General features: G+C 41.7%; 1 protein-coding gene across 1 annotated transcript in view; it reads right to left on the reverse strand.

The window, feature by feature from the left end:
• Positions 1-23986, reverse strand: part of slc49a4 (solute carrier family 49 member 4) — a 51928-nt gene that overhangs the window by 13585 nt on the left and 14357 nt on the right. The window contains exons 3-7 of the mRNA XM_008432446.2: positions 21832-22103; positions 18799-18928; positions 14973-15081; positions 8495-8562; positions 2507-2634 (exon numbers count right to left, since the gene is read on the reverse strand). Of these exons, the coding sequence (XP_008430668.2) occupies positions 2507-2634; positions 8495-8562; positions 14973-15081; positions 18799-18928; positions 21832-22103 (707 nt within the window). The remainder of the gene's footprint in view (positions 1-2506; positions 2635-8494; positions 8563-14972; positions 15082-18798; positions 18929-21831; positions 22104-23986) is intronic.

Genomic DNA, 23986 nt, shown 5'->3' on the forward strand with positions numbered 1-23986 from the left:
TAGAGCCACGGATCTATAAATGTCTGTTACATGAAAGACCTGTTTCCATTCACTGCCTTCTCAGTAAGTGAACTGTCACCCTGTAACAAAAAGGTGTTTGGGTTGCATCTAGCACATGCTGAGAAAGAATACCTTGTGTTCCATCTTAGCATATGTAATATTTCTATAGATAATCCCGTTTTCCACCCACTGAACAAAATCGTTCATGTTTTAATTGTGGATTCTGTGTTAACCAATCATTGGAATGGGTTTCTATGTTGGTAAGTAGGTTTTGAGTCACAACCCGACTGTATTTTTGTGTTATTTAAATATTTAGTTGGTCCATTTAATAATCAGTAGAGGTGCACCAATTACATTTTTCTGGACAATCACTGATTTTTAAAAAAGCTTTACCTGCCGATTACAAATTTTGGCCAATATCAATTTTTTCTGTCTGAAAAGTCACCAACTATACAGCAACAAAGTTGCTAAGTAGGGAACAGTGTGGTGTTAGCCTCAAACGTGGCCTATTGGGCGGGTCCATCATTAATTTATTGTCTGCTGATTTATACATAGGTGATGTTTAGTACCGACACACAAAATGTAAAAACCACATTGAAACAACACATTTTCTAACCAGAAATGCTTGCAAACAATACTGATGCTGATAAGACATGAACTGCTGTGCCCTTGTCTTTTAGCCTCGAGTCGTTGCTTCCCTTAAAGTTAACTTTCCATTTTTTTCTAACAGTTGGGGAAATAATGTTTCCAACAGAAATATTGCTTTTGGTAAATGGGGTAATTCAATCCTCCTAAGTGGTCCAATACGACAAAACTAATCAATATACTTTGGTGAATTTTGGAGAAAATAAGTGTGCACTCTTTTTATTCTCTCTGAATATTTTTTTGTTTTCGCATGGCATACTAGGCGTACAACATGGACATGCTACATGCCTACATGTACCAGGGGAGTGTTACTATAGAAAAAAAATATTTGGAGATATCTGAATTGCTTGACTCACTTTATTAGATCAGTGTTACATCTGCATTTCTATAACCGTCAACCATAAATCAGTTTACCTCATTTCCTTTTGAAAGAGAAGTGATTTCTGGATTACAAATACGCTTCCATGCTCTGTGGTTCTAGATGTCACATCATCATCTATAAGTGATGGGTGTGAGAACAAATGCTTCTGTGTCAGAAAAATGTGTTTTAATATCCCTTTTATGTTTCTGCTTGAAAAACTGTGAAATGCCCAATTGTGATTAATTTATGTTTTATACGTTGATGAATGGGATGTTTTCTGGTTGTAAAATATGATACTTCCTTTTCAACAGAATGCATTAGCTTCTTTGTGTGTGTGTGTGTGTGTGTGTACTTGTTTAGCTATTCCATTTCAGACCATTTCTGGCATATTTACTAACCCTCTGCAGACCAAAAGGCCTAATTCGGTGTCAGATGTTAGGTTTAGAGGTAAGGTGTGAATTAAGTTTTGGTTAAGGTCAGGGAAAATGTCTGGGTTAGGCATAAATGCAGTTACTAAAATGAAAGAAAGTCAATACAAAGTTCTAATTTGAGTAGAAATACAAACTCAGGGTTTCCTCCAGAAAACCTGCTAAGCCCGGTGGTAGGGGGCACTATAGGGAACACTACCATGTTTTTGTGTTTAAAAACTGGTGTATAAAAACCCCCCATATAAAGTCAAGCAAAGCTTAGCCTGGTGGGAAGTGAGTAAAACCTGGTGGCCCGCCAGGCTGATAATACACTAGAGGAAACCCTGAAACTTGTGTGTGTGTGTGTACTTTCTTAGCTATTCTTCTTAGAACTATTTCTGGCATATTTACTATCCTTCTGAAGACCAATGGTCCTTATTGGTACCAAAGCATAGTGCTGTGGCCCTCCCTGTGATTTTTATGGTTTTAGTTAAGGTTATGGGTTAAGACTAAGGTGTGAACTGAGTTTAGGTTAGGCTAAGCATGTGTTGGTAATGGTTAAGTTTAGTGTAAGGGTGCAGGTTATAGAAATGAATGAAAATTTAAATATAGTCAATGTAAAGACCTTGTGAAGACAGAAAAGCATGCTAGGTGTCACAACGCGATGTCTCGCTACCCTCTTAGGTACGATGCCAGACAAATGAGAACTGGCTGCATCAGGCTGCCAGTGTCTGGGATAAAAGGACATGAGCCAGAGAGAGAGAGAGCGGATCCAGGGGTTGGGAGAATGAAGATGGACGATCGTGATTACAATCTGTGGTTTAGAAATACATGATTATATGCTTATTAGATGGCTTAGGGAAGGGGAGCTAAATCCACTAACATCCCTAAAGGCTGTTATCGCTGATGTGAATTGATTGATAGCTCAGCTTGTGACACCTACTTCCTTTAATCATTTTGACTTTGTACTCCAACACGCACAATGAGACAGTGACTACAGGGTGGAAAATGTGACTAAGCTTCAGTGACTGGAAAAAAAAGAAAGAAAAAAAATCTGAGAGTCACCCTGATGGTGATGTTAGCCCGGGCCTACCTGAGGTAACAGGGAGGTGGGTAATTGTGCTCAAACAAGTGAGCGTAAACCACGTCGAGGACAACGAGGCTCCTGCCAGCATCAGCACCAGAATCAGCTTCAGCATCCCACGGATGGAGTCTGCAAATCTGAGGTTCAGAAAAAGGTAATGGGGGGGGGGGGAACGACAACAAAACAAAATCCCTGTTGTGTAAAAATGTAAAACACAGACTCAAATTCAAAGATATGTACAAGCCGACAAAATTAAAAGGTAGCTGCTCTGGAAACAAGACGCATCTTTCACAAGAATAAGATGATGCGACGCAATTTTTCAGCAACTCAGGTTCCTCTGTGACGAGTGTCAAAATATATTACAGGGGACACGCACTGTTTCGCGGGAAGGATAGATCATTTCCATCTCCCACTTGTTTCTGAGTGCGTCAGCTCTACTTCTCATTAGACTGGGAGACAAAACACGTCGAGTTGATTCAATTTGTCTCACCAACTGAGCAGGCAAACTCAAGACGCGCGGCATATTATAGTGTGGAAGGGAAACCACTGGGCCATATTTACAAAGAGATCTTTCAAGTTTCCAGACTTCTTTCCCGTCTAAACTCGTTTCAGCTGGCCCTCTCTTCTCCTCTGGGTATACATATGTATGCTTGAGGAAGATTAGATGAGGCTGGATTTGCCTGTAGCAAAGACAGGCACTAATTGCTTTCATTTCGTTGGTCACAGACGAGTTGCAGAAGAAAAGAGGGCTGAACCCGACGAGCAACCCGATACGAGAATAAAAGAACCTGCTGCGAATGATTGATCGGTTCGGCTGGGTGGTGGAGTTCTGTCAATGAGCTGAAAGCAAGGGGATGACAGAAAACAGCCCTTGTGTTGAGAGACACATTGTGCTCCACCGTGGCATTTTTACAAGACTAATGCCTTTTACGCGTTCTATACACTGACAAATTAGTTCTGTGTTCACGTGTGAAGGCTTCGATGGCCCGCCGCAACAGGCCACAGAGCTTAACCTGACGAAACACCGAATGAGGAGTTCATGGTCCTGCTCTTGCCAAAACACATGGATCTCTGTTCCGAGCCCACAATCGCACCGCTAAAATCTGCATTTGCCATCTGCCGCAGGCTGGCTCACATCCACAGCTCTTCACGCACTTCTGGTGCCAGAGATGGGCGAAAACATTTCCCCCTGCGCCCCGCAAAAGCCTCTCGACTCTTTGGCGGAGAAGATCACCGACGACCGAGCGGCGTGAATTCCAATCGGCTCGTTTATTCGCACCGAGCAGCTTTTCTCGAATAGTTCCCCGTCTAGTCCCAGAGAACACTCAATAAAGATGCTTGTTGCTGCTTTTGCTAAATGTCAGCTGAGCTCGAGGGTTCACAGAGGAGTCAAGGACTCGATGCAACCTGCTGGGTTTCCCCCCCCATAGAAAACTTTTTAAACTAATCTGAATGATAAACTTGACCGCAGTGTTTGATGATACCAATCAGAATCTATGTTTGATTGGACTGAATTGACTTTTTTGTTAAGTAGCTTGAGATGTCGTGTTATGAATTGGTGATAAATAAACTGAATTGAGTTAAAATGCTAAAAAGGAAAACAGGGTGACAGCAGCTTCTCCAGTGGGAAGTTGTAAAGCTAATGGTAACCTAACAGTGGAGCTGTTAGCTGCTAGCGGCTAACAACTGGACTAATCAAACCTGAACTAAATAATGCTACGTCAGAGATTATTTAAAATGACGTCAAGATATGTAAACACAAAGCAGGCATTTTCAACATTCTTTGGAATCAGGAGCAACTTAGTATTAGACATAAAATCTGCAATAAATGCAGCGCTTAAGGCTGATCACACATTTGTCAAAATACGGTACACGATTTATGGAGCCTCTAAAAAGAAATAATAAAAATAAAAGAGGACTCCAAATTCTTTCAAAGCGTAAAAAAATATTGTTAAAACTTTGTCTCTCTCTCATAAACTGTGCCATTTGGGAAATTAGGCGACTTAAAGAGGTGATATTCAAAGTAAAAGTCAGTATTTTCCATCTTTGTAACAGATTTTATTACCAGCAAACACAACTTCATCTAATTAGCGTCGAATCAAATTGCATTTTCTGCTCTCTGGTGCATGCAGGCGATGATATTATCGTTCAGGCCTGTCCGCCGTGTGAGCGTGGTAAGCACAGATGGAGTAATGTGATGACCAACACGCAATCACAAATCGTCCCTGGTTACAGGCAAAACCTATTAGGCCGAAGCTGATCATCATTTGTATTTGCTCTGTATCGTCTCATCGAGCTGGAGATTTGAGCACCTCGGGCCTCCGTGACGTGCAGGAAAATTACCTGGACCTGGTTTGCTTTTCTGCCACCCACACGTCTCTTGGGAATTGTAATGGGAGGATAATTGCTGAAGCTCGTTAAGTTGTTTCTTTCCACATTCTTTGTTTCGTTTTAGGAAAGAAAAAGAAAAAGGCGCAGCGAGGAACTTTGAACCCATCAGCTGACGAACAGATACTAGTTTTTCTGCCATGTGCGTTTCATGACAGGCGCGAAGACTCGGACTGCGGCCGGTTTGACAAACGCCGTCATGAGAGCGCCCCACCGGAAAGAGCCAATTTGTAGGTAAACGCTGAGCTCCGTGTTCCCAAAGAGGTTGAAGCAATCCGGGATTAAAAGCAGATTAACGGCTCTCGCTGTAGCCGATGATCTTTCTATGATAAACTGGATTACAGACTGTTGCGTGAAATCTCCAAAGTTTAGGATATTTTCTATAATCTAACCCTGCTGTGAACTTCTTCTAAACTTTTACAGGGTATAAATATCTTACACTGAAACCATAAGACACCATAAAACACAATTTTAGTGGAAGGAATTAAGTGATCGTATATTGTAGCAAGATGACAAGATCAGACATTAAACAAATATAAATCAAACCTCGTATTTAGATACAAGAGGATGAACAGAGGAAGTCAGTGAAGAAATTAAAATTCTATTTAGCTCCTTTTTGTTTCATCTCATGTAAAGCAGCTCTTGCAAAACTGTTTTAAAATCAAAGGGCTGTCAAATCGCATCTCTGAGATTAATTTCTAAATACAGGCCCAGTGAGCGCTGATATGGGTAATGAGAACACCAGATTTCTGCAATAAAAAAGACACTAAAACAGCAATTCAGCTCTTTAATCATACTTCAGTTTCCTTCATTGGTTCACGTGTAATAAGTCCAGTGAGTGTGGTTAAATGGACGCTGCATGTGGTTGGGTTGCACTACACAGCAAAAACCTTTTGCCCACTACATGTGGTTGAATATACTTACTTTAAAGTAAAATTTTTATGCTGTTTTTCTCATTCTTCTTCAGAATGATACCGTAAGACAAAAAAATCCAAATTAAAATTGAAATTTAAAAAAATTACCTAGTGTAAAAAAATATTTATATTTGAGTTGTTGGAAGATTAAGAAACCTCATTAGTATGATTTTTGGACTGAAACTCCTTCCAGTCCTGTTCAATACATTTTTCCAGTGAAAGAAGCGACGGGATAATTGCCAAAGCCAAAATTCATTTGAGTATAAACTACCGCTCCAACGAGAGAGAGTAATTATTCCCTCCCATGACTCTCAGAATGCATAATCTACACCGCAATTTATCAGTTTTGTTTACAAATGCTTTCATCTCGTGCTGCAAACGGCCATATTGATTAAGATCGGGGAAGAGGGGGGTACGGGCTCATTTCACTGATTACGACCTAAAGAAAACACCAGAACTGCCCGGAAGCGACGATTGGCCGTCGGCCCGCGTCCATCAGAGCATGAACAAGTTTTTCCCCCCCCCTTCGTCTTTTGCAGACTCCACGCTTTGTCTTCGCCGCGTGGTTCTCTATCCATCAGCGGAGAGGGAAGTGGTACTTGCATCAGCATCAATTCCACTCTCTCTTTTGTCACTGGGCTCGTATTAAAAAAGAGAGCAGATGACAAGAGGGGGAAACAACAGAGACAGATCCTCTTTGTTAAGTTCAAGTGGACGCTCCACTGTTCTTCACGTAGGCCTTATCGCTTGCAATTGATGTTATAAATAATGCTGCTAAAGTGTGGGGACAGAAGTGGCTCGTCTCACTGGTTAGGCAGCGCAGTGACAGCCGAGGATGTCTTCAGATGACACCTCACTGACAACCGCCTTTTGTACTTCCGTACTGTTTTGACAGTGTGTCAGCTGTCATATATGTTAGACTCGCAGATGTTTTGAAAGATAAATTTGTATGTTTGCCGTCTCATCTTACCTCCTAAATTGAAATCCACTTTGTTGCCGTCCATTTCTGTCGCTACCGTTTTCACATTTGGATGGCCTCCTTTACATTTTAGAGAAAATTGACACCAAACCTCAATTCCCAGTTTAGCGAGGCCTGATCTGAAACAACTGCGTTCTTTACAGTTCACCAACTGTAACTGGTGACTTTCCTCGTGCGTACAAAATGCATCTTACAGAGAGGGAATAAGCCTGCATCCTCTTTTCGTTGTAGACAACCTTTTCTTCTGAATAACTGACACAGCACGACATTGAGGATTAGACACAGAATGTGTGTGCAACCGAGCTGCGAATAAGGAGTGCAGCTGTTAATGAGGTGTTACAGTGAATGCTTATTTTCTAATTTAATGCCTCAGTGGCTCCATCAAGTTTCTACTGAGCTGGCTTGTATTAGCTTAATAAACAAACTGAACTGCCATTTAAAAATCAGATATGCGAAAGGCCGGTCGTCTCGTGAGTCTGCAGAGGGTTGCTTTTGCAGACCGCGTTCATTTGGCACTTGGTGTTAAAGTCTTGTAGTGTAGATGAGAAGGATGTGCATACAGGGCCTTGCAGAAGTATTCAGACATTTCTTTCACAATCGCATGTTACAAATGTGAACTAAGGCGTATTTTATGTGACAGATCAACACAGAGAAGTGCAGACCTTTTCTTTTTACAATAAATACAATGAAATAAAATAACTAACAATTGACTTCAGAAATAAACTAATTATAATTTAAAGCATAAATTAATCAAAGGTCCATTCACAGAAATACAGTTTCAGGTGTATCTGCAAAAGTTTTTTGGCGTTCGGGTTTTTCATGTACAGATTCTGCGTTTTTCGAGATCATAAATGATTATTTTTGAAACTGGGTTTCAGAGTGGATACATTTCAAAATGCTGCCTTTGTGTTCTTCTTTAAAACGACGAAGTCCCTGTCCTGCATCCTCCTCATTCTCACAAGTAACAAAAATGGAGCCGTTTGCTGGTTTTATTGTGTCCTTCTCTGCCAGCGTTACAGCGCCACCGATTGGCCCGGCATACCTACTACATCGTTTACTGTGGTGCTGCTTCCACTCGTTGTCAGCTGTCGTAACTCTAAGAGAGCTGTGGGGCTCGATGGCTCAGACTGGAGCATCTTTTTACAAAGCTTCCACTCCACAAGTCTGATCGTACTGGAAGAATTACAAGAAGGAAGTTTTTGTTTAAAAAAAGGCAGCAGAAGTCAGATTTGCAGGTTGCTACAAGCCACGTAGGGGAGGCAGCAAACATTTAGAAGAAGATGATCCAGTCAGATCACAACAAGGACAGTAGGACAACAACACTGATGGATTGGTTTGGTCCATCTGGTGGCGAATCTGTGGTAGAACTAGAAAACTACAGTTCAGTGATGCTCTTGGTAAAATCAGAAAGAGGTTGAACTGTTTTTGCGAGACACCTTGGCACAAATACCAGTCTCCAGATGTGAAAAGAGATTTATGTGACAGATTACAAATTTAAAACAACAAAAACCTCGAAAACCTTTTCCTTCCGCTTAATAATTATAATTTAAAGTGTTAATAGAGAAGAGTACCAGTTTGCTTGTTGAAAATTAGAGCGTCCATCACTCTAGTCATGTTGTATAATCACACTTAAATCTCAGAAGTCTGGACCTGATTGTGCAGCTTTACAGGCTAAATTGGTGTGATGTACAGTAAACGTAGGAGTATTTGACTTACCTGGCCATTGCTATTCCAAACACACACCCGCCAACAATAGACCAGAAACCAATCCAGCCTGCATCCACCTGCGAGCAAAAAAAGAAGAAGAAATTGAACAGTGGGTTAAAAAAGAAGGTAAGAGAGGGAGGACAGAGCAAGACAGAGAGCGAGCACTAAGTGTTTGAAGCCTACTGAGACCTTTCAGTCACCATGTCAGCTAAATTGCCTAGTCTGACAGTATTGCTTGTGTGTGTGTGTGTGTGTGTGTGTGTGTGTGTGTGTGTGTGTGTGTGTGTGTGTGTGTGTGTGTGTGTGTGTGTGTGTGTGTGTGTGTGTGTGTGTGTGTGTGTGCGCATGTCTAAAGGATTGTTGTCCCGCTTCTATTTAGAGGAATGGAAGCCAGCGCTGGAACATTTGCTCAAAGTCAGGAGACAGGATGTTATGGCCAGGGGACTGTCAGAGAATCAATGGCAGGTAAAATGCTGCATGTGTTGCAAACCTACACACAAACACACAACCAATCAGGGCGAGGCACCCAGATGAAAACAAGCAAGTGCCAGCGGCACCGCTGAGCCTCCCCGGGGCAATAACTCACTTTTCACCAATTCCGACCAGATGGAGGACGACACAGCGAGGGAACCGAGTCAAAACGAAGGATCCGGCGCTTTTTGCTTAATCATCCTCTGCGCCCATGTGTCACTGAAGGCAATAATAAATAAAAGTGGACTGCCAAAGTTATTGAACATAAAATGCGTTTTGGCGTAGTGAGTGATGAATGCCTAAATGCTATTAATTCTTGATGTAAATGACTTCCTGTGCCGTGTCCTTCGGATTTCTCAAAACGTAACCTCATCTTCCAATGCAGACGAGTAGCAAAGATCCAAAAAGAAACATTTTAATCAGGAGGATTATAACCGAACATTTATTTGTCAATGCAAGCTTGTGCAGCACAGTAGAAAGATTTATTTTTTTTTTTTTTCAAAATTTGCCCTTATTGAGGAAGCGAAACATAAATAGGCTCCTAAGACATTCCTATTCCTAAATCTGAATTATTGTGCACCATGAGCGGATGTAGAGTTAATTAACCGCGTTATTCTTAGTGCTTTGGAAGCCTTAGAAAGGGCAGATTTGAAGCCTAATCATCTCTGCTATATTTAAAGGGTGTTAATAAGCTTCAGACGACTGCCGCTGTAAAAAGGTAAATCCAAAGCTCCAGGCTTTACACCAGTTTTCATGTTTGTCGTCTTTAATTTGTTCTCTCAATAATCCATTCAAACCTAAAGTCTAAACAAATATTACTACCAGCTCTGTTTCGACGACACATTCGTTCTTCTAACGGCTTCATGTAATTTTCAAAAGCCACATGTTGAACTCGCAAAAAAGAAAAAGGCAGCTTCTGCACTCTGGTCGAATTGGACCTTGGAAAACGGCTTGGAGATCGATTCCGAGGGGAAACAAAATGAGGTAATTAAACTAAAAGAAGCTCAGACACATTGAATCACAGTTCTGGGTGCTCGAATTAAAAATGCATATCCATTAAAGCGGAGAAAGCAGATGACTGATGAGCAAAGAGAAGCACCTGTTTCCTGAAACGTAGTCGTCATGGTGACGGGAAGTTCGGCGCTCAATGGGCCTGTCGACAGGTTTCCTCATACACAGATCCCGCAAATGCTTTAAAAAAAAAAAAACTATATACTAATACGCGAGCAATCATCGTCACTTTACACATTATTTTGTGCTTTAATGAGGGCTTTTACACGCACAGACAAAAGAACCACTTTGAAAGTGAAAATTGTGGCTGTCCTTATGTCTGTCTTATGAACGTCCATTTAAGAACACTCTTATAAACACACCTTGCATATCTACGTCCTCTGATGATACACACCTGTGGGCATGGTACACAGTAGACCCCAAACCTACTTATGGATTTTTTTTTGTTGTTGTTGTTGTGCAATGCAACTCCAAATTATGTGTGAAAACTTTGCCCATTTGGGGATTTTTCCAAGGAAGATGTCAAAAATATTCAAAAGAAAATCCAGTTTGGGAATCGCAAAGCTGCTTGAAAGGCTATTGGCTGGCGTTTGCAAAGCAGCCAATCAAGAAGAGTGCCATCCATTGTCCTTTGTTCCAAGAGGCAATGCCTGGTTCATGCAGTAAGATTTTAAAATTGTCTGGTGATTTTCAAAACCCGACAGACCTCACGTATGACGATGGAAATATCATCGGTAAAATAGGTTTAGTCCCACACCGAGTACAACAAAGACAACAAGCAGATTTCACTCACAAATATTCAAATAAACATGGCCGACGAAGAAGACGCAATGGGGACAGCTTGTTAACCGTTTTTATCAAGACAATACAAAAGGACGTCTCCAAAGTCTATCAGACCTTTCTGGCATGCCATGGCAGAACGTTTTGTCTTCTGTATCTTGTATTTTGAAGAGAAATATTTTCATCACATCGCTTTCTGATTGGCTACATGTCACATGTTCTTTTGAGCCGCCTAGATCACTCTTACACACAGCAGGAATATCTTTAGAGTAGTCATGGTAATCAGAGCGCACTTGAGATGTCAGAAGGGGAAGATCAAGTGTAAATCTGGCATCTGAACCATCAGTGGTAGAGTCTACTGCGAGTATTGACACAATGAGGTATATTTGGTGTTTGAGCTATTAAAACAGGCAGTTATAAGGGGGCCTCAAGTATTTGTTGCCCATGAATATCAGGTGTTCACTGTATGTTCATTACCTGCAAAACCTGGCTAAGAATGATTAGATTTGGCAAGGGGAGGCATTGCCAGTGTAGCTGCAGGGAATAAGCTGATGGGTGAAGTAAAAAAGAAGCACTTCTTTAATTAATGGATACACGATTTGTGAAAAACAACGCTCGCTGAGAGACTAGTATACTCTCCAAACGCCTCAGCTCTGTCTGAAAATCCTGCTCATGTTCGTGTAAGACAGCAGGTACTTATGAGACTAAAACAACAAAAAACATGCTTGTTATTAATTTTCAGGGTTCTCTCATCCCTCTTGGTGTACCATCCACCAGTCAGCTAGACTTTTATTTATGTATTCATTCTTGCCTTTGCTCCTGTCGGTAAAATAGGTTTAGTCCCACCTAAACCTATTTAGGTGGGACTAAACCTATTTTAGTCCCACCTAAAATAGGTTTAGTGGTGCAGAATCATAAACTGATTCTGCACCACTTGCAGAATCAGTTTATGCAACTTGTTAATCTGTTTGGGTGCATTTCCAGGTCATTTAGTGGGATTTTACATCTCAGGATGTCAGCAAAGGGACCAGAGCTACTTTGACACCATTTCTCTCCGACCTCGAAGTCGATACAGGAGATTTTGCACAAAATGATCCGGCCTGTTTTATTCATTTATTTATTTATTTAGAAACAATCAAAATATACACAGAGAAAAATCCAGCAGCAGCTCCCGTGTTATCTGGTGTTAAATTGTGAAAAAGATTGATTAAATAACTAATGGACATACTTCAAGGAAAGCTGCCAAATCAAATGCAAGTGGAGTATAAAATATTACTGACGCCTGTAATGTGGATTTCAACAGTAGTGAGGGGTGGAGGAGAGCAGAGCATCAGGAACCATTGACTCCAATGGCCAAAGAGACAAAGTCACACACCTGTTTGTGTGGAGTGTGTGCAGGATTCATGGACTGCATGACAGCAAAACATCCATCCATCCATCCATTTTCTTTACACTCTTGTCCCTTAGTGGGGTCAGGAGGTGCTGGTGCCCATCTCCAGCTAACGTTCCGGGTGAAAGGCGGGGGTCACCCTGGACAGGTCGCCAGTCTGTCGCAGGGCAACACAGAGACAAGCAACCATGCACACACTGCTTTTTTATCAGACCGATCTTTCTGAAAACTCCCACAACGGCCTGATGTCTGCAAGCAAATTTTTTCCAAATTGCTACCAGAAAGTTGTTTGTCAAAACTGTTCCTCATTCCTGATGTAATCAAATATCCAATACCAAAACCCAGGGGAAATAACATGCCAAGTTCTCTGCCATTCAAAAAATCAGGGGGGAGTGCAACAGATGTTGGGATCACTTTTGATATCAGCAGCCCTGATGTCCGTCTTGTTGTCCGTCAAGATGACGGACAACAACACGGACAACAAAAATCTTCTTCATCTTTGTGCTTACCGGCGAATTGAACACGCAAGTGTTTTTTTTCCCCTTTCTTGCCCGAGCAAAGAGCAGACGGTCTTGCCGTAGAAGGGATTGCTTTTGATAAAGCAATCCCTTCTACGGGGGTCTCTCCTTGTGAGTTTTGTCTTTTTTCATCACAGCAAGCTGCCCCAGCCGGGGCAGCTTGCTGTGATGTTTGCTTTAAAGTTGTGGAAGGCTTGAAGAGGTACGCGTCGAATTCATCGTACTCATGCTCATCCTTGTAGCTACTGATATCAAAAGTGATCCCAGGAAATACTTTGTTAAAAAGTTTTCTTACTCCTGTTGTGATCAAATAACCTGCTCCAAACGAGAGGGGAAAAAAAACGGTGGAGAATCCTATCTGTTGCATTATCAAAATATTAATCAAACAGTGCTATTGCTCAGAGAGATGCTTGGATATGACCTCCTGTTTTGAGACCCAAGCATTCATAACCTCAGATGTTCTTTGATCTTTGTCATAGATGAGGTCATAGCTACAATGAGCTCACTGTAGTTCTGGGGGAATATCTTACTTCTGATCATTGCCATGGAAACGGTCAAATCAGTTCTGCATGACTCAAACTATTAACCCTTTGCAACTCCATCACCTAATCATTCGAGGCACCATGACGGACTTCAGAAGGGTTTATTTCAGGAGGCTAGGGATTAAAACCACAGATTTTAATGGCTAAATATTAAGTTTAGGTTGACAATGTTATATTAAAATCATTAATTTAAGTAGGGTTTTTCATCATTCTATCAGGTTTAAAATTTTGAATCATACTTGACTTAAAAATATCCACCCATCCATCCATTTTCATGCACCCTTGTCCCTCAGTGGGGTCGGGAGGGGTGCTGGTGCCCATCTCCAGCTAACGTTTCGGGCGAGAGGCGGGGTACACCCTGGACAGGTCGCCAGTCTGTCGCAGGGCAACACAGAGACACACAGGACACACAACCATGCACACACACACACACTCACACCTAGGGACAATTTAGAGAGACCAATTAAACTGACAGTCATGTTTTTGGACTGTGGGAGGAAACCGGGGTACCCGGAGAAAACCCATGCATGCACAAGGAGAACATGCAAACTTCATGTAGAAAGACCGGGAATCGAACCCAGAACCTTCTTGCTGCAAGGCAACAGCTCTACCAACTGCACCACTGTGCAGCCCGAGAGCAAAACAGTTTAACCCTATTATCGCATTTACACAAGAAATGTGTGACACAGTCTAAATACTTTTATTTCAAACTGAAAAGCAATAATTATTCCTACAGCAGCAAAACATTTTATTCTTATATTTATGACTCTGATTTTTCTGTGGGCACAAGCAAGGAAAAGTCGTCTATGTTAGAAGTGCAACATAAATAAATGTTACTTAAAAATACGAAGGGTGACAGACATGATGCCTGTACCGTTTCACAGGAAGCCTATGTGATGAGCATTTATCTGCACAGTTTGTGGATCTGAACACCTCTAAAGCTTTCACCGACAGACAGACAGGATGAAAAGCAGCTGGAATAGGTAAGCCCACATTGGGCTTCGCACAAGATGTCTAAATACTATTATATGATCTTTTATTCATTCAGACACCCCAAAACTGTCACTAAACAAACATTTCAGCTTGTTGTTTTTTTGCTTTCCCGACTGCAATACCTCTCCTTTACTTTATCAACTTCCGCCCTTCTTCTCTCTCGTTTGTCCTTAATGAAATACAAGCACAAATTCCAGCAATAAAGTTTACGCAAAGCACTGACGTTAACGAGCACCGATGAAAAGATTGAGTGGAAATTAAATCTAGGGAACGAACTTGCATCCTTCTTTGCGGCTTCCCGAGAGAGAGGCACAACGCAGAGGTGTGACAAGAAGTGTCTCATCCTCTGCTCTCCTGTGTGTAATTTCCCCACAAGCAGCACCTGTCTGATGAGAACCTCAAAATAATGCTTGTTTTGACACGGGTGGAAGGCAGGGAGGTACAAATCATGCAGAGTGTTTTCCTCCGAGCTGCACAACAAACCGTCCGCTAACTGAACGCGTCCAAAACTCTGGCAGCGTCAGGAAAGCAAAGACGACAATCTGACAGGTACGAGAAATCTGAACAAATAACCCAGCAGGAATAACATTAAGACAAGGACACACTGTGGAACTGGGGAAAAGTTCCCTGCTATTTTTTTTTCTTTTTTCAAATAATTGACATTTTAAAAAAACATGAAAAATGGTGCACTTTGGCTCAGAAATCAATCTGAAAATCACCGTCTGTTTAAATTCAACATGTTTTTTTGTGCTCAGACTTGGAAGTAATAATTTGGATCTTACCTGGCTGACATTGGCTGGAGTCAGAACCATGTCCAGGACTCCAGACCAGCCGCCGACCACTCCTGTAGAGACGGCGTAGGCCAACGCAATCATCAGGAAACGGAAGTTACTGCAGGCGAGAAAGGAAATGAGTCAAGTCTGAACACAGAGAGCTCACAGTCCCTGGAAATTCACATTTTTATGACCGATTTCATTTGCAGTGTCTAAAATATTAAATCCATGCTACGCACAAGATCACTGTAATTCTAATATATGGAGGAAAAATCTTTGTCTTAGTTTTTAGATAAACACATTTAGATCATCCTATTTTATTTACACCTTTATTCAAATATTTTTGCCAATATTACCTTAAATTGTTGGTACTTTTACTAGATGTTTTCATACTGTAAGAACTTGACTCATGTAAAAGCTGACATTATTGAAACAAAACAAATGATCGTCTCTAAAGAAAGAGAAAAAATTGTTCAAATAGAAGTGCCGGTGGATCTTTTACCCTTTTATTTTGTTTATAAATTAGTCACGATCAACATTTTACTATTTTATCTTGCATGTTTTTATCAAATTGTCATTATTTTATCAATCAATCGTAATTTGACCCTGATGGTAAATTATAAAAGAAACAAACCGGATTGACTTGGTTTGACTTATTCCCATCTCATTAAAATAAATAAAATTACCCAACAACAGCCACATTTCCCAGCTGATGACGATGACAGTCCACAGGTATCGTGCTGCAGTCTTTAACTCAAACTCTGTGCTGTTTACAGTCAGTGGAAAAACAAAACCAGCTCCCTAATAGCTTAAGCGTGCCCACTTCACTTTCCTCTTTCGGATCGTGTGGCACCTCTCCACTCGTGACACCTGAATACAATCACTGGGAACACAAAAATCTAATCTAATCACTTTTACCCAGTGAGGTGGCAAACTAATTTAAAAATCAGAGCCACCTACTCGGCCCAAACAATGTGATTAGAGACACTAAGCGGCTGACAAATGAGGCAGGGCCGGAGCAGAGCAGGCGGCAGACTCGAAGAGTTTTTATTTTCTTTTCATATACTAACTCGAGTATTTATTGAACCGTAGTTTGCAGAAGGAAGACTCTGTGGCTTAAATGTTGAGCAGAGAACAAAGCGAGCTTTTTTTGGGAAAATGTGCGCACTCTTTTTCTTTCAGCGTTGGACCTCGCATGTTGTTTTACTTCAAAATAGCGAGCGGAAAACTCCGTCCCTCTCCCTGCTGCAGATTCTGAGCAACACGAGGCTCCTTGGCCTTGGTGGCAGCGTGGCGGGACAATCATAAAAGCCCTCTGATGGAGAACTCTGTGGACTTTTTTTCTTCCTGAGCACCCTCTTCATTAACCTTGCCACAACAGCGGAAAATCAATACCCAAGCATCTTTATCTTTATACATGACCTTATATAGACATCCAAAGGAAAGCGGGCACATGCTGGGTATGCTTTAACTTTCCAGTTTTTGGCAGTGATGAAATACCTCTGCAGGAGTCTCCAAGGAGGTCTCAAAAAGAGGGTGTCATCAGCTAAGTGCCATTTGTCCTTGGCCCAGCAGGTTGGAGACGAATGCATCAAGATGACAACTTTCAAAGCTAAAGTGTGTCTGACCGGAAAGGAGGGATGATCAATACTTATGCTTTTTTTTTTGGCCTGTGGAGTTTGATCTCCCAGAGTCAAAAATGGGGGGAAAAACCACACACACACATATATATATATATATATATATATATATATATATATATATATATAAATACACAATGCGAAGACACAACCAGGGTTTTAATTAGGTGGCTGCTGTGGAAGCAGATGTGAGCGACTGGAAGCTCGCATCAAGCTGAAGATCATTAGCGTGTGCTTAGATCTTGACAGGCTAAATGGATGAGCAGATACATCAGTGGGAAGGTGTCAGGAATAATAAGTGATCTGCTGTGCAGCACCTGCCTTCAAAGTTACTATGTGCACCTATATTTTTTTCATTTCAAGATTCAAACATCGGTAACTCCAGCTGTTGGATAGCTCTCCCGCCACGGCTGGCCAAGGAAAATATTTATCGTGAATTAACGGTCGTTTATGTCCGACTTTTCGACCGGCTGAAAAAAGACTTAAAATGCGAACGTGCACAAGTGCAGGATCAACCAAACCTAAGAGGAGTAGTTTGACAGGGATCTCAAACCAGCAGAAGTTGTGCTCTCTAAAGTGTTAATGTTATGGAAAAGTGGCAAAAGGAAAGCAATTATTGAAAGAAAACAATGGTAGTTTTCTCAAGGCGTGCAACAAATGAAGCTGGACCAAATATATTCTTCTTAATGCATGTGCCAAACAAATGAGATGTTTAATCCCGCCAGGTTTCTATCCTGGTTAAATGAAAAAATGAATCCAATCTCAGTGAGCTTTCGCTATTTTGCAAAGATGAATGGGCAGGAATTCCCCCACATGTACCAAACTAGTAGATACACACCTTCATAAAAAGCCTCAATCCAATCTGACTGAGCCTCAGCTACACAAGAACAGATAAAGATTTAGATTGTGTCACAATCTACAGGTTTAGATTTAGTGAAAATGTGGCAAAATACAAATGAATGACCAGTTTTTAGAGTCAATTTTAATAACAGGAAAATCTTGGCTATTCCTTTTCACTACTGTTTGTTTGTTTGCTGTTTTTTAATTACAAAATGTCCAATATAGACTGCATTGGAGTTTGTGGATGTAATGAAGCAAAATATGAAAACATTTAAGAGGTAGAAATTATGGATGCGCTAATCCATTTGCCGACTAACAATGCCAGTTGTAAAAAAATACAAATAAAAAAAGTTATCAGCTAAAATCAGAATGGGCAGGCCACCCATCATGACTGCAGCAGAACCTCGAGTTCCCATCCGTAACCTCTGTCCAGAACCATCCCCCTGGGTTTCTATCTGCTTGGTCTCTGTCATCTATCAACAGCATCTCCTACGGAGGAGGGAGGGGCGCTGAGCCTCTCTGAGCTGGTCACAAATCCAGGCGCCACAGTGGAGTGATTTCTTACTCAAGGAGAACTAATGCAGCCAAGAAAAGTTAAGACAACTCCCCGACTGCTGTGGCCCGGCTTGTCTTCTTCCCTCTCCAACCTTTATTCCCCGGCCACTGCTGCCTCTCCAGCCTTTATTCCCCGGCCACTGCTGCGGGCGTCATTCCTTAACAAGCCAAGCACCGATTCTCAGGCGCTGCTGCTTCCTGGTGGCCCAGGGGGATAAACTTGGCCTTGATGGAAAGTGTGATGGTGTGAAGAGACGGCAGAAGGGTGAGGGTAGGAAGGGGGAGTGAAGAGGATTATAATAAAGTGTGATTCAATTTTACCTCCTCTTTGAGTCTCTTGTGGGTGGAAATAGACAAACAACAAATAGATGCCACTGACTTCCAGGGCCTTGTCTTAATAGACCATCTCTGTCTGAACATTAGAAGCGTCTCTTGGGAGTAATGCTTATATGAAAACAGCAACTATTTTATCATCCGTTAAGAATCTAGAGGGAGGGCAGGGGAGGTTCTCTGACGACAGCTTTGATTTGGTAACAATGGCTGCCATCCATTGCTGGACTGGCTCTTTTTAGGAGCCTCTAGCATCTGCAAGTGAGAAGCCAGACTCTGCAGACAAAACTTTGAAGCTTCTGCAAAAACATCACCCACCCCCCACCACCTCCTGACTGAAATGAGGCCAGCAGTGGAAAAGCAGTTTTCTGTGGAAATGGATCTCAACAATCACAGACACAGAGTTAGGAGGTGTTGCAGACGAGGTGTGGGTAGGTCTGTGTTTGCCGTCTGAGCATGAGGAGTTTTACCTGAGGAGTTTGCAGATGCTGCTCCTGTAGCTGAGCCTCTGGCTGGCCGCGGCCACACTGGGGGGCACGGGCGGGCGCGACGGGAAGTAGAGCAGAACGGCTACAAAAAACAGCCCGATCGCCGCCAACTCTGCCACAGCACAGAGAAGCTGGGAGTTAGTTTCACAGATACAGTAAAACACTCAACAATGTGACTTTCTTTAAAAAAATAATAAAAAAAAAAGGTCAACATGACATCTCTGAAGAGTCTTCACTGAGATAAAATTGTAGACTAGAAGGCATGACGGTGAAATGAAAGTGTCTGACAATGTCGTCTGGTTGACACTACAACCTGATTCTCTTGGGGACGTAATCTGGTTTACGCTTTTGGGATTAAGAATGACAGAAAAACTGCACTGCCATGTTACTTTTCTGTCACTGCAATACGGAGGAAGAGGTGAAATGTAAGTTTTTTTGTTTTTTTCGGGGGGGTTTTGACAGGAGAAAGGAAAAGTAGTCCCACACTTTGAAGTTTTTATCATTCAAACATCGACTTACTTTATTGGGCTTTTATGTGATAACTAAGGTTGTACCGATCATCTAATATTGACATCAGAAAATGGTCCAATATCAACCCCCCAAAAAAGTATTGGATCATGTTGACCTGCATCTAAAACCTCTGATATAAGCATTCAGCATTTCGTCCGGCCCACATTTCTGTTCAGCAGTGCCTGTATCCCACACACAGACCAACTGGTTAATAATAATCGATCAGTTTATACATATTGTTGTTGACTATTGTTTTCTGTTTGAGTAACTAGGCTTTTCTAACATGCCATGCTACAAAATACGTAATAAAAGTTAGCATAGTTAGTGCTGATGATGAAGCGGTTCAGTATTCAAAGCTGCAATATTGGTATCGAATCAGACACCTGTGGTGATAGCCCAACACAAAGTAATCTAAACCTGCAACTAGGGAAAAAAACATGGATGCATAACTTGTTATTATTATATTTTTAAAACAAGTAAAAACTCCTGCTTCTCATTTAAGTATCCGGGTCAACTTTCTGGCTCACCCCTAGCTAACAAGTCCTTTTTCCACAAGTTCCAGGGACAAAGTCATGAGCAGCTTTTAAACCTTTAAGACTAGGCTTGAAACTTTCCTTACAGCTAAAGCAGCCAAGGTTATCCTGAGTTTTCTCTGGAGTTTTGTTGCTACAGGCTTAGGCCGCTGGAGGAAAACTGAACACTTATCTTCGCTCTGCTACATTGTTTACCTTCTCTCCAATCTTCCAACTTCAACTTTATATTTACTGCTTAAAACTTTCCTTAGACAGAAAACTTGAAAATTCTGAATAATAGAATGATCTTGACTGCATTGTTCGACAACTAAGATCAACTTTTATTCTGATAGTAATAAGTGAACTGAAGTGCAAGCTGAAGAGCGACAGAATAAGATGTAAGTTTTGTTTGTCTCAAAATGACCTGGAGTCATTTAACATAGTGTTCAGCTGGAGAGACTTCAGACTTATCATTACTCTGCATCAAACATAAACAGATTGCTATAAATCATTAAGTCCGTGAATGTCACCGGCTAATAAATCAAGGGCACCCTTTCGTAGGAAAATATAAGCGCCGCCTGTCAGAGCTGCAGTCTGCTACTTGCCTTTACGACTGATCACTCCAGAGAAAGACCGTTTATAGTGCTTGAGTGTCAGACAAGCTATTCAAGTCAAGCCTCTTGTCTATAAAGCACAAGTCAAATGCTACGTTCACACAGCAGATCTTGATGCTCAATTCCAAGTTTTTGCAAAACATTGATTTCGTTCATATTTACCAAAGATGTGATCGCAATATGACTTCCGTGTGTGAACGGTTTACGACCCAAAGTGACCCACATCCGCAGGAGAACGTAGACGTTTCCAGGAGGGCATCGTTTACAGAGGTAATGATGGATGTTACCATCTACAGATCAATTTTATAGCAATAGGAGTCAACAGCATTGTCACACGAGACGACGGACACTAACAAAAAGAAAAGTAGAACTAATAGCAGCGGCCTTTTGTGGCGCATCGGCCACAACTTCTGTAGTGACGTCTGTTTGGATGTGGAGTCAGAGCCCTGAGTGGTGGGACTGCGACACGATGCGCTTCATCGTCGTTCAGAGTTTTATTACTGGAATGGACTCGCCACATCTGGGTTCTTCTGGTGCAGATTTATGATGCATGTCAATGAAGTAAAAGTTGGATTAAATGTGATTTGGTTGTTCTGACTGCAGGCGCTTTGAAAACAGTCCAATACGCATCCAGTTTAGCATCACATATGAAGTGGCACAAATCAAATTTTTTCTCTGGGTGAAAAGATTGAGGTGCTCACACTCCCATGAAAACCTTGGAAATGGTGTCACATTTTCCTGCTCTGTCATCTGATCTAAAAGTGCAGCTCGACTTTGACACTGAAACCTGATTGACATTCTCTTGTTCGGGACGATGTGCAGCGGTCCGTTTTTTTTGGTTGGCCAAACGTCTAATACTGACCTCGTCTCATCAATTAACTTTCATCCACATGTTTGTTTTGCTCCCTACGTAGCTACAGACATATTACAGATGGGACTTCTTACAGTTTCTTTTCACTCTTCCACAGGCATGAACTACAAATATTTCCCTGTTGGACCTCAAGTAGGAAATCTTTCTTTCCTTTTCAAGACCTTCAAGAACTTCCAATTGATAAATTATGTCTGCTGTATCCTTCAAAAATTAATAACACTACCTTAAATTAAACAAAGCCGCTGCTTCAGTCTATTACAGCACACTTGTTTCTCTTTTCATCATGCTTTTAATTTTCTGAATCAGTTAAGCATAACAGTCCCAGCAAGCTATTTTTCAGAGGCACAGTTATGAGGATTATAGCTGGAGCTCTTGGCGTTTTGTGTAAGATTCTTGAAACCCTGTTGCCTGATTGTATTTCTGTCCCCTGACGGCGCAGAGACGATGTCGAAATAATATGCCATCGATCGCGCATGCCTTCCCAAGCTTCTCGCTCTCCAACCCGTACCTGCATACAAAACCAGCTGGATTCTGTTCCGGATGAAGGCGGTGGACGGCGGCGCGGCGGTCGCGGTGCCTGTCTGGGAGTCATTGGGAGCTGGAACGATGAGAGGGCCCACTATGAACGACGCGGCGCCTCCCAGGTAGGAGAACAGAGAGGCCACGGCTGTCGCCGTTGCTCTCTGGTCGGGGGCGAACCACGTGGTGGAGAGGTACGGCCCGGCGCTCATTATGGTTGGTCCGGCCAGACCGTTCAGGAACTGGCCTCCATGTATTAACCTGCAACAGAAAAGGTCAAATATGGTGATTTCAAACATGCATTTCTGCTAAAAGGTAGAGTAAAATTGTTTACTTGCTCCCTTAAAAAAATGAATCCGCATTGGCTGTCCCATTACTTGGCACACCTGGTAAAAATGTATAAAAGATAGGGCCACACCACATGAAGGAAACATGTAATTGCTTCACTTTTGATGAATATTTCAATGATGACATCAATTATGTTTAAATAAAACTCTGACTCTTTTCTTTCATCAAAATGTCCTCACTTTTTGAGCTTTAGCAGCAGAGGCACCAAAAACACATCCAGTCAGTGAAGTCTGTCCAACAGGCCAAATATATTATCGACAGGCAGAGTTTAGAGGCAACCAGACGTTGCATCCAAACAGTCCTGTGTGATTACAGTATTGCACACATTCGGTCATTTTCAAAGAAATCCAACTATCTGTCTGAAAAGATTTATTTAAAAGTAGAAATCATACAATGAGAAACAACAGTTTTTTTTTAACAAAAGCACAGCTGCATCACCCTTGGAACTGTCTTTTGTCAACAGGACGGCCATTAGCAGAACAGCTTGCAACATTTGAGCAGTAAAGAGGATCTCTCACCAATCCTCTTTGCACCGTCCCTCTGGATTGGCCACGGCTTCCAGCCAGCTCTCTTTTCTTCAGCTTTGTTAAATTTGAAATGTCTTGGTGTTAAAAAGAACTTATGATGCCATACATAGTCTCATTCTATCTAGGAAAGCCTTTGGAAGAGACTCACAAAACCGTTTTTGAGTCTTATAGGGTGAGAAGGCGAGATATATTCTTTAAATTTTAGCTTTTGGTCATACAACAACAAGACCTTTACAATAAGTTTGTCCTCAATTATTGTTTTCAAAATAATGTAGATTTTAGACATAGTTATTGTAAACTCTCAGTTGTGAAAGGCAGATCTATATCTACTTTATGAGGAAGCACAAAGGCAGCTCATCTTTTTAGGTTCAAGACAGAAGAGCCACAAAACACCAATTAAGACATTTATAGAAACAAATCTGAAAGAAAAGTTAAGCACAAACTGAAACAATCTTTAGCTACTTTTATTTTAAATCAAATGGCAGGAGCAGTAATAATTCTGCCTCCAGCTATTCTGCTAAAATATTTCTTTTTCTTTAATATTTGTAGGATTTTCCCCCCCCCACCAAGACACGCTACGTGTGAAATTAGGTAACCATAGTAAAAGACTAATTTCTTTTTGTACTTGTTACACATCTTCACCTGAGACGGCAACACATTTCTCAATGTCTGTACTGCTAATAAACATCCAAGTTAAAGATGGCTGCACCATACGGCGCTCCATCGGTGTACTCATGAAATATAAAGTAAACAAATGAAGACATGCAGTAAATTATTTGTTTATGAGCATCTGACAGAAAAATGGCAAGCGAGGGAATTAAAAACAGCAAGGTGTAATTATCTCCAGGGATTAGTTTAGCAACTGGAGTCCAACTTTCAGTCGCACTTTTGCACTTCGAGACCCAACTGTGCGAGACGGATGCATTTTGAGATATCCCTCCCACCCGATGCCACCGGAGCCCCTCGCCGCCCTCGGCCCCCTCCGGACCCGTCTGACGGAGACAGCCAGCCGCTGGAGACAGCTCACGGCTGATTGATTGTCTCTAAGCTCAGTAAAGACACCGTTCATTCACAGCAGTCTGAGGTGGCTCAGCGGGGACTGGGGCGGGAAAGGAGGGGAGAGAAAACGATGGCAAACAAAGAGGGCGAGGAGATCCTACGCTTATGTGGAGATTTTGGAGACTCAAAAATATGCAGCAAGTTTTCCATCAGAATGGAAATTTGACGATCAAGAGAGTACAATAAACTTTTTTAAACTGATTCCTTTGG

Source organism: Poecilia reticulata, chromosome 2, assembly GCF_904066995.2.
Source record: "Poecilia reticulata chromosome 2, P_reticulata-male-v2, whole genome shotgun sequence".
NCBI classification, from domain to species: domain Eukaryota; kingdom Metazoa; phylum Chordata; class Actinopteri; order Cyprinodontiformes; family Poeciliidae; genus Poecilia; species Poecilia reticulata.